At 39.8% G+C, this 14,005-nt stretch overlaps 1 protein-coding gene across 4 annotated transcripts in view; it reads right to left on the bottom strand.

Moving 5' to 3' along the window:
* ZDHHC8 (zinc finger DHHC-type palmitoyltransferase 8) overlaps nt 1–14,005 on the bottom strand; it is a 123,174-nt gene that overhangs the window by 13,491 nt on the left and 95,678 nt on the right. For all 4 annotated transcript variants that reach the window (XR_007506724.1, XR_007506725.1, XR_007506726.1 and 1 more), the window contains 6 exons: nt 10,997–11,154; nt 7,635–7,807; nt 6,828–6,930; nt 3,410–3,501; nt 1,584–1,716; nt 559–676 (listed from right to left, as the gene is read on the bottom strand). Coding sequence is in view for 1 of the 4 variants with exons in the window: in XM_049805796.1 (XP_049661753.1) it covers nt 559–676; nt 1,584–1,716; nt 3,410–3,501; nt 6,828–6,930; nt 7,635–7,807; nt 10,997–11,154 (777 nt within the window). In the remaining 3 variants the exon portion in view is untranslated. The remainder of the gene's footprint in view (nt 1–558; nt 677–1,583; nt 1,717–3,409; nt 3,502–6,827; nt 6,931–7,634; nt 7,808–10,996; nt 11,155–14,005) is intronic.

Raw genomic sequence — 14,005 nt, 5'->3', positions numbered from 1 at the left:
CAGTACATTGCTGCCAGATCAGCAACCTAAAGAGAAGAAGAAACAAGGTATAATACGTTAAAGTGGGGTGACATATTTTGGTGAGTAGTAATTTTGCCATAATTTGAAGTACTAGATATTTGGGTTGAATTCAGCTACTAATTTTGTCTGAAAAAAAGAGGGGTTTTAATAGCATCAAAGCTTTAATTTCACATTTTCATAAATGAAATAATTCAGTTTGTAATGCGCAAGCCTTTCATGCTAGTATTTCTGATTCCTTAGTTCAAAATGACATTTTTCATTTTAAAATTCATCGAAAATTTAAGAAGGGGCTTAAAAGGGTTTAAAAACTCTGTGAAACTGATACGAAATATCCAACCTAGGCCTGAATGGAGCACTTCAAGCTGACTTTTCTCTCCCTTTACTGCTGTTTATTCCCCTAGTTCAGAACTCCTATAAATAGAAAAAAAACCCTTCACCCAGATCCTATTACTGTTTTGAAAGAATACCAGAAGCCTTTTAAAGACACTGAAATATTTTCTTATTAATAAAAATAAATCACTGATCATGCAACTATACCTTCACTGGTGCCCAGCTGCCCTTTTATCTCGGAGTACTTGCTTGGATCTCCTTTGGGTGGGAGAGGTGGTTGCACATCCATACTTTTATCCTCCAGACCTTCCAGGCTAATTTTGGACTGAAAATGACCAAAGAATCAATCATTACCCACAACTTGGTTAAATAACAGCACATGTCAAAGTGCTGGATGTACCACAGAACAAGAAATACCTATACCTTTAATGACAAACATGATTTAGCATCCACTGCAGACAAGGATGTCATGTGTAAAATTAGCATTGTCATAACAAGCCAGTATAATTTTAAATCCACTATCCTAGCCTACTTGGCATGCTAAATAACATTACCATCACGCTAGTTAATATGTGGTAGAAGACAATGGTGTTTTCTAGAACTTTTCAGCAACTTTTCAGGCATCTCTCAGCAAGTAACTATGCAAAGAATGTAACAAGTAACTATCCACAAAAATCTTGCAAGGTGGCTTCTTTTGAATCCACTGCTTTTTATATGATTAAACAAATCCTTCTCTCCTTTCATGCCAGGAGAAACTGAAAAAAGAAGAGGAGAGAAGAGAACTCAACTTCTGAGCCAATATTCCTTTCACTGGACTACAAGCCTTCCTGCAGTCTGGAAGCTCAAAACCTCCTTTGAAGTAGAACAGCTGACCTCATGGTACAAGGGTTCCCGCACAGTGTTATGGTCATTAAAATTAATTTGAACACCAAGAGGTGGTAACTCTTGGGACAGAAAGTAGCTATTGCAAAGAACAGCTACCTCTTCCAAAAGATGCCCAGAGGCATTCTATTATGGAGCTGCAAAAAAGGCTGTTACTGGATCAAGAGCTGCTGTTACTGAACCTGGGTTACTTTCAGAGGATGAAGTATATGACAAGGACTCAACCTCTATAATTTTCTCCAAAAAATGCATCATCTCAAAGAGATTCTCAATGACAAACTCATTCCCAGGCATTCCCAGATAATGCTCAATCAATGCTCTTCAAAAGCAGCGCTTGAAGGCTGCCTTACCTTGCTCCGGTTGAGGTTGGCTTGGATCCCATTGTCACTGATCTTCACTGTGATCTGTCGCTCAGATAAATCAGGTCTGAGGAAAGGAGGCTTCACACTCACAGCTTGCTTTTTCTTGGGCTCAACTATGTACCTAATTAATTGTTCAACAGTCATCATGAAAATAAACAACAACCTAAGAACAAGGCATAGAGACAAGAAAATCTTCCTGCTTCCACAGTATGATTTAAGAATGTGTCAGAATTTAGGTAAGCAAACTCCATTTATTTCAATGGCTGTAATAATTACAAAGCAATAAAATAAAAAGATCAATTGTTTTTTTAGTGAGCAAAAGGAGAGGATGCATTAAAAAACCAAAGCAATTTTTGAAGCACTGATGGACAAGAGCACAGTTCACATGAAGAGAGAGAGGCCTACCACCAATGGAAGCGACTTACTAGATCTTACCTAGTTAACATGAAACAGCTTCCCTGCAGTGGAAGACGGTGACTGGGGGAATAAGACGCAGCACATGGGGAGTTAACATGGAGAAGATGATGTGCTGTCAGTTGTAGCTTACTTGTTTCTGTAGCATGTTTAGGTGTTCAAATAAATGCAGGTAAAAGAAACAGATAGGTCTACAGGAAGCAACAAATCTAAAGGGAAATGGCTGACTTTAGATATCTAATTTCTTTCCAGTGGACTACAATTCTGTAAGTGCAATTGAGCAGTGGCTGTACAATGCATAAATGTCAATACATGCACAAGCTTTCCCTGTTTTATCTAGTGAATAGGACATTCTAGTGGTGATGCCTCAGTGACTTTCAATATACAGGACAATTTGAACAGGCCTTCACAGAACACAAACATTCTGCTTGCTGAAAGTCTGAGAATAGCCATGATGATAGTAATCACACCCCTCTCAATAGGAGTGTCTTCCAACTTCTAATATCTGGCTCTCTTAAATTGTCTTGGCCTAATTTTCATGTTTTGGTAAGTTTGAGAAGCAGCTATTCCAGTGTCTTCACCTTAACACATGTAACAGTCTTTTAGGACTTATTTGTTGCATAGCAAAGTGGGGGAGGGAAAAAAGACAGATAATGGTGTCAGGGTCTGGAATTGCTCAACAGCCTGAAAATGCTCAAATAAGTCTTCTTGTAGTATGATTATTAACATATTTGCAGGTTGGACAGCTCAGCACCTAGGATATTTATACTCCCATCTGATCTACTGCATTATAATCCTGATTTCAAAATGTGAAACGATAAATCCATTTCCCCCAAAATAGAAAGCCATAAATAAAATCCCAAGTTCCATGATGTAGACCTCATTGAAAATCTGTTTTATGATAATGGAAGTGCCAGTGAGATTGAAAACCACAGCAGCCTTAAATTAGATTTAAGTCTTAAGGAGAAAGGCTGATTTTAGATTCCTTCCTTTTCTCCAGCAGACTAGAATACCTGGACATTGACTGTACAGTGCAAAAAGTCATGTTGGGAATATGGTAACATACAGAAACTGACCTTGTTACTGAAATCCACTGGATAAAGAAGTTGGTGAAGACAAGGGTATCAGCTCTTGAAATAATTTGGCATGCTCATTTCAAATAAACATTTCTGGGATGAGGGTTATGAATTACATGAAGAAAGCAGGACAGGTCGGACAGGTTACATCCATGCAACAGTGAAGCAGCTATTACAGAGCTCTGCCTTCAGGAATGTTTTGCTTTACTTCCCTATTACTTCATCAATGGTCTTACACTTGTGAGCCCAATCAAGTAAATTTTCTTCCTCTGTCCCAACAACTACTCTACCTCCCTCATTCCCAGCTGACAGCATTTCTCTTACCTGGGAGCCAAGGGGCTGCAGAGCACATGCTCCACGTTTCCGCAGCATCCTCGGGTAAAAGGATTCACTCCCCCACGGAATTTACCTGTTACCTGGAAACATATTCAGGACAGTGCTCAAACCTCTGGTTACATAAAAGTCATCATCCAACCCTCAGAAAGCCAAGAACAAGTATGACCCTGCTGTCCTTCCCAAACAGATCATTTTTCTTTGAATGCTGCACTTCCTCTCTCCTGCTCTAACACAACACCTCCATCAGCTACTTCTAGCTAGGAAGCACACCAACTGAAGATCCCTTCCCAAAAGGGCAGTGAGCAAAATGTGGCTAGGTTTCAAGTGGCCAGGTTCACCTCTCCATGCTGCTCCTGCATTAGATTCGTGCCCACTGTCAGCCAGACATCCTGGTTTAGTCCTTTCATTCCCCGTCACTTCCACTCCTCTGCCTTGGCAAGTCCCCTCCAAACAAACAGGAATGTCAATTCAACATTTGTAATGTTGGATGAGAGCAAGGTTTCCTCTCTATCAGCATCCCATCCCTAGCAGCAATCAGTACAAACCACTGCCTTATGTGGGAGGGTGCCAGGAACTCCCTGGTGATTATGATGTTTGCTTGGAAATGAGCTAGTTTAATAAAAGCCAAGCCTCATTAGACTGGTGGGATCCATTCACAGCTTCATAAGCATTATAAAGGGTTTGTATTCTACCGGCAGATACTTGAAAGTATCCATATGGGGATAAATTCAGATAAAGCCAGAGAGATTAATAGTGGTTGCCATTAAAAGCATTACTGTTGCTGTTTGCAAGTAATGTATTTTAATCAACTCATAGTTCTGATCTAGCAACAAGTTTACGGAGTACCAGAAATACTTTAATTACTTGCACATAAAATAATGACAATTAAATGATTTTGCAATATATTATGCCGGCCTCTGATATAACATAAAACTCTTTAAAAGGCCAAGAGAGAATGTTGGAAGTTCTGAGTGTTGGAAGAGTAACCTGATGACTAAAACATGGGCCTGGGACATTTGGCACATCTGCATTCAATCCTGGGCTTAAGCTGACTTGTGCCAGATGCTGGCAAAGCACTTCATACTCTGTGCCCATTTTCTCAAAAACAATATGAAAATAAAATTTCTCTAACTCACAGATTACATTACTAATTACACCAATTTGGTTTCTAAAGTAGTTTAAAATCCACTGATAGAAAGCAGTCTCAGAAGGAAGGATATTTATTTACTCTATTCAGAAACTAAAAATACCAGGATATGAGCAGATGTTGGGTTATGGGTTATTTTGATTCCATAAAAGACTTTCAGAGGCATTCAGAAAGCTCACAAACATCTAAACTCAGCCACTATGCACTCCTAAATCACAGTCTGCCTACTATGAATGCTCAAAACTTATGAACTCCAGAATGAACAAATACTAAAAATATACAGTAAAACACCAAAAATGTCTGTACCACTGGCCTATAAAATGTACTGGGAAAAGAGGACAAGTGTAGCTGAGCATATTGTAACTGGAAAGCTGACAGCAGATAACAGTGTGAGAAAAGAGAATCAATACTGAGACTGAGGGAGAAAAGTGAACATTTTAAAACAGTGGCAGAGCCAGGAGCAGATCTCATATCTATCACTCCTGGTCTGGTGCTCTAATTACTTAGATATGCTTCTTTTGAAAAGGACCTGAAGGCTGGGAACATCCATCCTCCAGTTACAGACAGGCAGTACATATGACTAAACAGCAATTAAGACCAGATTATATTTAATTTTCAGAAAATGGCATGGGAAGATGGATTAATCTCAAGTGGTTTGGTAGCTCAAGAAAACAAACCAAGCTAGGATGCATTTTCCAATAGTTATTTCAATCAAGTTACATGCAAAATTCTCAGCCTTCCTAAATGTTAGTGTAGCCACAAACACAAGGAGATAAATTTTACTTTTTTTTTTTATTTAAATCTTTCCTTCCTCCTCAGCCTAACATTTTCATGGACAGTTTTCATCACTGCACAAAGACAACCCTAAGGCAGACCATGATTTGGCCTATGAGACTGAAATGTCCTGGGTTTCATGCTACTGTTGTTAGCACTATCAAACCTAATACTTGGCCAAAATCAATTTTAAAATGAAGAGCAGTTGATTCCAAGGACAGAGAAAAGCATTTAAAGATCTACGGCTACGGTAAGCCTGCTTTGTTCAAAGGCCATGTTAGGCAACAATTCAGGATGACTTCAAATTCTTTGCTTAGGTAAACCTCCCACACTATTCTGGATAAAAGTTTTGATTGTCTTTTGTGGGATAGGAAACAATCTCATCCTAGTTTATGAAGGCCTGGCCTCAGACAGATGTCTTCAACTCTTACAGTCTGCACAGCAGTCATACAAGCTACATAAGCATGAAGCCATCAGCCTGCAGGACAGCCAGAACAGCACACAGCTCAGCATGAGCTAGAGAGCACCCATAGATGCAAGAGCAGTAAAAAAGCATTTGAAAAAAAAAAAAGTGAAAAAGAAGTGTGATATGGAAAAAAAAAGCGAAAAAAACCCAGATGTGTGAGGGGCGCTTTGGAGCTGGAGCTGTGAAAGCACACAATTAATTAGCCTTGGGAAGAAAGCTGAAAATGCTGTGTGCAGCTGACTGGCAAACTGTGTGACCCTGTGTCAAGCTTTCTAACTAAGCCATGCCTTACAAATGGCAGAGGCATGCTATCGATCCCATGACTAAATCTCTATCGCCCATATCATGCTATTGATATGCACATGCATATAGGTCTGAAACGCTCACATAGGGGCTCTGGATTATATACATTCCAGTAACTGTAGGGGAACTAAAGTTTTACAGTTTTTTTGGCACAAGATGTCATGTTGGCACTTGGTTTGGAGAAGCAAAACAAATTAGGTCCAATAGCCTCTGTGTGTGTGTGCACACAAGAATGAGAACAAGAGAGAGACAGAGAGCGAGACAAAGAGCTAGCTCAGATCTTATTATGTGCAGTGTGGGTTAGCTGGGGGAGTTCAAAATATCAGCAGACAGGGCAAAAGCATGATTTAATCTTTTCCTTTCTTCCTTTCATTCAATCTCATGATTTGTTCAGTCTGACTCATAAAATCTGAACTGGGGTTGACGGTACTCACCACATAAAACCTATTTCAAGGCCATGAGCAGATTTTAAATGGTAAATAAGCCTGGGATGCTCCTTTGTGGTTAGAAGGGGGAAATCTTTGCTTGTAATGCATTCAAGAAAAAAATCTGAAAATAAAAAACTAGGCAATCTTCCTAGATCTTCACAAAACCTCCCGGAACGAGTGTTACTGCTAAGATTTGGACCATTTTTTGCTTTACCCAAGCTGACTTGCTGACTTTCCTTCCCAACTCAACATCTTAGCCACAAACACAGAGAAAGGATTGCTTCTTACCTGTTCATTTGTTGTGCGCCCTCGGGCCACTAGAACAATATGGAAGCCAGTGAGACCAATGACTGGAATAAAGAATAACCCAGCTACGCACATGACAGCCATTCTGTATCCAGGAGTTAAGGAAACCGGGATGAACGAAGGGGAAAAGAGGCTATGAAGGAGAGGGAGAGGAAAAGGAGAAAAAAAACTACCTTGAAAATAGGCAGGGTGTCCCTCACCTTTAATTAGGCTAACTAAATTTTATCTCAAAGTCAAGTCCATCTCCTCCTAGCCTGGGTCCTTATCCTTGAGATGGTTAAAAAATAACATGAACTCATTGATTCTAGCTCTAACGACCTTGTAAAGACCATTCTGCACTAATCTATCAACAGGAGTAGCACCCCTCAGAGCCCGGGGTTCATGTATTACACCAGCATGCAGCAGGGCTGCTTCCAGGGCAAACTCTAATTTAAAATACAGTAACTGTATTTAAAACCCTGTTTTAAATACAGTAAATAGTACCCAGCAGTTTAGAGTCACACCCAATTGGAAGTAAAATTTGGGGAGGCAGCATATCCTTCTGCTGGGTTGTCATGGCAAAGATTCAGATGGACAAAAGGTCAGCTATAGTTTTGGGGGTAACTGATGGTTACACAGGTCAGACAGGTACAGAGGGAAACCTGCACTAAGCATTTACAGGGGAAGAGCAATGCGGGATCAGGAGAGGAGTAGATGTCCACCAGTTCCAGGAAGACAAATCTTGAGATTCATTCTTTCACATTTTCCCCAAGGCCACCTTAAGCCTTGAAAGACCAAAAAGAAGGATACGTAATGGCAGTATGAGCTGCTCCCAGCTTTTCCATATGGTTTAATACAAAGATGAGCCCAAAGGTGAATACTCCAACCATGTGTGTACTTAAGGACAGCAAGAAGAGAAAAAAATAGCGGTAGTTCCTCCGTCCTATGCAATTGTTGACCCATGGGCAGTGATGGTCAAAATCCTTGTAAAGAAAGGGAGAGACAGGGAACAATATCCAAATGGTGAAAGGAAATACATTGTCTTAGAGATAAATCTGAACCACCATCATGTAATATTATATCAGGCTGTCAGCTGTTCTGCAGTTTTACAACATGCTGCGCTCTCTTCTTAGGACCAAGTGGTGTCTGTATCTATGGATGGAGAGGTACTTGAGTGTTTATGGGGTTTGAAGAGAGGATATAAAAAAATAAAAGACAGGCTATTTATCTCCTAGCAGCAGAAACACTAATTTTTTTATCTTCCTTAGCATGAGGAGTCAATTACAATGAAGTTCTCATAACCTAGAATGTTTTGAAGATGTAATGCTGCTGCAGAATTCTCACCCCAAGTTTCTGTATTTATACAAAGCTGAATTAATCCAATTTAAACAACAGACATCACAAAAGATACTTTTTTACCAAGCAGGTCCCCAAAGAAAAGCAACATCTGGATGAGACACAGGCAAAGTTCTGCACAACTTCATCAATAGTTATGAACCCAAACCTAACTATTTGTCTCAGTCAAAAGTTCAAAGTCCCTCATACAGTCAGATCCCTTTTAACAGGAGATTTAATAATGAGGGCAAGCCACAGACACCTTTCAAACGTCTTTACAGTTTCATAAGCATGTAAATCCACTGCCTTCAGTGGGATTATTCTTGACGTGAAGACAAAATCAGGTGCAAGAAATTAACCCTTCTTATTTCTGCATTCTTCAGAACAGATACTACACACTCATTACATCAACAAATGAATTGTTTATTCTTTGTTTTGTGGTAATGCTATTTTTAAATATTCCTCAATGATGACAAAAGGGGTTTTGTATTTTTAAATTTTGCACAATGTATTTATCAAAAATTTACAAAATGCAAGAAAATGGATCAGAGCTTTCTCAAAGCACATTTGAAAATGACAGGAGCAATTTAATAAAGATAATTTCAGGCTATATCTGAAATACTGACATAGCATATGTCTATTATGCAAATCTGGTTGTATGCAGCCCAAAATACCTATCCATTATGAAAGTATATAAATACCCATTGCAAACACTTCAGTAAAGAAAACAAAAATCTGACTACTTTTGTCACAGATTCATTTTTGGGTCCCTCTGGTCACAGCAGGCTTTAAGTTTTAACTGCCTTGATTTCTGCAAGTGTTGTCAGCTTTTGTTATTTGTTCATTTTTATCAAATTAGCTCAGAAGTTTTATATTTGCAATAAGAATTTTTCTTGCACATTCTAGACAGAAAGTGAAAAGATGTGAATTACAACCCTGAATGGGTTCCACACGGAAAAGCCAGTAGAGTCACTCCTATCACTGTCTCCAAGCTCTTCTAGAATAGACAGGTGAGTGGGAAACAAGCATCACAAGAATCAATAAAGCACGCTGTTTAAGACCACGATTTATTGATTCAGAAGTCATTAACGCTTTTTGCCTATATACCTCCACAGCAGTCATAATTTAATTATACAAGCAGAGCTTCTTACTTGCCCACCAGAATAGTAAGGAACATTTAACCAATCTGACCATCAATAAAACTTCTGGAGAGCTAGGCAGAGTCACCTTGTGTTCTGTTATTTTATTTAGGTTACTTTTGGATTCTCTCCCATTTTGATTTCTGCTGCAGAACTGAATCCCATGAAGGCCTTATGGCAGCACGAAATTGCAAGTGTTTATACCAGTGAGTTTTGAGCAATCTTTCTGTGAGAAAACTTCATTTGTTGAAAATGAACTTTCATGCTGAGCCACTGGGGAGGGCAGAAGAAAGAAATTCCATGGGACAACTGAGAATTTACCATTATCTAAACAATCCTCAGGATCTAGAATCAGTGAAAACATTTATGTTTTAAGACTAGGAATATACAACTCAGATTTTCTAAAAAAAATCCAGCTCTATTCAACAGTTCACAGCAGTCTAAAGAAATTGTGTCACACAACTTACGAATAGCTGTGGCTATTACCCTCTACTCAGGGACCTCGGCAGCTCCTTACTCCCCATCTTCTCAAATCCCACATCTTTCTAAGGCCTTCCACAACAGGATAGCCTTGTCTTATTTATCAATGGTTACTAGGCACAGCACTGCTTCCAGATAATCATAACTTAGATATATATTGCCCTGAAGGAGAAAATGACTGACACAAGATAAACTCAGACAGCCTTTCTCTCACACGTAACTGTGCTGCTTTCTTTGGGACTATTCCCTTGCTTATGGCAAAGAGGATTAGGACAAAGATGGTCTATACAGCATTCCAGCTGACTCTGGTATTTTTTCCCTTTCTGATTAGTAATTCCTTTCATTTTAATGGCACAGCTGAATATATTTTAGACATATTAAAGATTTCACCTTTCTATTGGAAAAAAATAGACCTCGTAGCAGAAATGATCCTTAAAAAGTGGAATTTTTAGCTCCACAATAAAAAATTCCCCCTGGCAATACACTGCTGTGGATACAGCACTCTATACTTAAAAGTCTGGGAGATGTTTATAGCCTAAAAGCACATCTTACTGTTTGGGGGTTATTTTTTTTTAAATCCTGTGTGCCTCAGCAAGACCCTACGGCTATCAAGAAACATGAAAGTCCCATAATTCAGAGAGACCAACGTTAGAAATGTGAATAAGTTCATGCTCTGAGCTGGGGTGTTGAAACAAACATGGGGTCCTTCCATTGACTAGAGAACCACTTGCTGAATTCTGAGTTTGGTTTTCCGAAAGCTCACACACCATTCTAGCTTCTCTGCTTGTCCACTAATGTACGCACCAGTTTGTTCCAAATTAAATGATGAGCCCTAAGGTCACACATGCCAATGGTTCACCCTGAATTTTCTGCTCTCCTGAACTCTGCCTCTGCATCAACTCTTTCATTCACCCCTTTTTTAGATTCACAACTTCTTAGCTACTCCAAGGAAGACATAGCGAGCACTATAAATTTTTATTCTAATTATCACTGGCAACAAAGCTGACATCAAACATTACTGCATATGTAACATACATCATAACTGAGGGCTATCTTTCAAACGGTACTAATTAGTAGGAGTCCATCAACAAGGCTACAGCTGGGAACTTCCAAGAACTGAAATACTGGGGGAAGCACCCAACTGCATGTTTCCAGTAGTATGTGCAACCCCATCACTGAGGCAAAGCCAACAGATCACATAATCAACAGAACTGTTACCTCAACACAGTTGTCACAGACGCTGCAGTGAGAGCAGCGTGGAGGACGGTAGAAATGGCAGGTGGCACACCATTTCATCCGTACTTGGATTCCTTTAATCTCCACATTCTTGTACAGTGGAGCTCGGAAGTCGTCATCTTTATCTTCATCTTCATCTGCTGCTCAATGCAAAACTAAAAGTTAGTGGAAAGAAGAGGGTAAAGATAAAAGAGCTAATCCAGTCAGTGTCTTGGATACAGTGGCACTGCACGTGCTCTTGGGCTTGTCAGAGAAACAACACAGTGGTAGAAGTGATGGACTGTCAGAACATGTTGTCCAGGCTGCAGAACACTTCAGTGATCAGGACTCATTTTAGCACCTCCCAGAGGAGTGCTGTGCTGCCTCACGCACCAGCCCCTGGACAAAGAGAGGTGTTTGAGTCTTAGCCAGCATTTACAGCCAGGATGAATAAGATGAGCTGCAACCTAGAGTCAAAGAGGGGATAGAAATCACCCAAGCCCTTGTTGTAAGAACTTCTGCTGCATGCATTTGGGATTAATTCAATGCTAGCCTACCAGCACATAAAGTGAAAGAAATTACATCAACAGATATTAGAAGAAGGTTGTGCTAGCTCAAACCCCAAAATCAACCCAGGTGACCCTGAGCGATGATTTGTTCAGCACTCTAGTGTCAATGCATAATCATCCCAAAGACCTGTTGCTCCAGGGATTCTGATGCCACAGTGAGATATACCGTTCTGAAGCAATTTGTGTGCCCGCGACAAGCCCTTGCACCAGTGCTTACTTCTTTATAGTATATCCTATGATCACCTCTTCATAGCATACCCAGAATGCTGTTGCTCTACATAACTGGGAAGATCTCGTCTCTCTCAAAGGCAGCATGGTCTACTGATATGAGCACAGGACTGGGAGTCAGGAAGTCCTGTATTCTAATTTTCTCACTCTATGGCCTTGAGCTAGTCATTTAGCCTCTCTTTGCCATTAGTAAGATGAGGTTGACAATACCACAGTTATCTTATTAGGGATAACACGGAGGGCAGATGGTTTATCATCTCAGCTAAGCACTTCCCTGTTTAAGAAAAGAGGCCATTTAAAAATAAATGCACAAAATAAAAGCCAGTCTATAATAGACAAATATATATTGGGAAGAAAAGGAAAAAAACCAAGAATGATGTTCATGAAAGTTCATCTTTTATTCTAGATTCCTGTGATCTTTGTTTCCTTTTGACAGAGAAAATCTAAGAAGTTCACATCTATTTAACACCTGGTTAAACATTGTAGTGCAGCTGGCATTGGTTGACTGGCTCCAAATTAGGTGGAATTTGATAATATTGTCCCAGCAGGGCATCAGTCACTGTCATTTAGTTCTATATTAAATCTTCTCTAGATGTGTTATCATGATCCAATTTCCATTGACTTCAGAGGGAGTTTCTCCCTTCACTTATCTTGGGATCTGGCTCAGCTACAGTATTTACCCTGCAAGAGTATTCTCTGGATTAATGTTTGTGCATAGAAGCAGAGTGCTGTACTGGCACCATTCTCTATAATTTTCCTTCATAACTAGTCAGTGGGACTCTTAGTGGGAGCTAGACTCTAAATCCCTTAGGCACTTCTATAAATATAATCTGTAAGTTCTCCAATACTATTATAAACTAGCCCGTGCTCTATAATACATGTGGGCATATGAAAACAAGACACTAGAACAGTCAAACCATTTAAGCTCTTGTGAAAAAACTGCCTATGCAGACAAAAAGCCTGTACATTGTATATACCTACATGCACATAAACACATTAGTCTTGCAGAACTGACACACACTTGAAGAGTTTGTATGAAACAGATTCACGTCAAAAATACTGGAAGCCACTTTGTAGTTGGTATCTATAATTGGCCAGCAACGAACATTGCCAGTCTCAACCCAGGCTGTAAATCAGATTGGTCACGGTAGCCCCAATTTCAGCGACTTAATACTTCCTTTCGTTCTCATTCATTTTGGTGTATTACTGGCAACTCACTCGCACAGACCCAATCCTGATTCATACCAGAAACATTCAGAGAGCCAACAAATCAAAAAATGATTAAAAACCAAGTAATGGATCTGTGACTTTGATCCAGGCCCTCTTCAACAATACAAGAGTGTGCTGGGTTTACTTCCCCCATAGGCCAAGTTCTATCTGCCAGAGAACCTGTAAGCTCATACAGTATAGCTAAAAATATGTTTGCTTCCAGCTTTCTGTCATCACAGCAGAAGAATACATTGGCAGAGGACTGTTTCTTAATACATAGATTCTCATACTCTGATCCACTGACACAGGGCGGTCAAGTCTCATGTTTTTATAACATATCTTACGATTTTTGGGGGCTTCCTTAAAAGAATCATGTGATTTCATTAGAATCTCAGCTTTTGTAGTGCTTATTTGTTGTTTTGGTTTTGGAGTAAATTTGTAACTATCAGAAATGGGCTAAGAAGCTTGAAAACCAAGAAGACTAAACCTAATTTCAATAACAGAAAGCACATAGATCTATTGTATATTCATTTTAAAATAATTCCTACAATTTGTGAACTCCTTGCGCTGGCAGTTCTGCGGGCCGCGTGGGGTGGTGATAGCTTTTTTCACATGCACACTTGTGATCTGAAGTAACATCTGCTCCTCTTTCCTCCCAGCACTGGTATTTATAGTCTTTTCCACCTTTTCTTTTCCTTATCAGTTTGCTTCCTTCACACATCTAAACTCCTACTCCATCGCTTTCCTCCAGGATGACTTCCATCCCTTTTCTCATGCTTTCCCCACTCTCCTTGCTCCCAGCCTCTTCCAGACCAAGCCCATGCACAGCATACAGATATAAGGCCAAGGCCACAAATGAAGAGAAAGAGGCAGAAGAAAGGTGAGCTGTAGGAACTCCTCCTCTTCCCGCTTTGCTCCTGACTCCCTTCTGTTAAGGGAGATGGGAAGAGTGGGAAGGTGATGAGAAAGTTTCAAAGTTTCTATTTGATTTCCCTGCGTGTTTCTC

Source organism: Accipiter gentilis, chromosome 7, assembly GCF_929443795.1.
Source record: "Accipiter gentilis chromosome 7, bAccGen1.1, whole genome shotgun sequence".
In the NCBI taxonomy this organism is placed as follows: Eukaryota; Metazoa; Chordata; class Aves; order Accipitriformes; family Accipitridae; genus Astur; species Astur gentilis.
The sequence above is the reverse complement of the archived record's forward strand: the minus strand, read 5'-3'. Positions and strand labels throughout refer to the sequence as shown.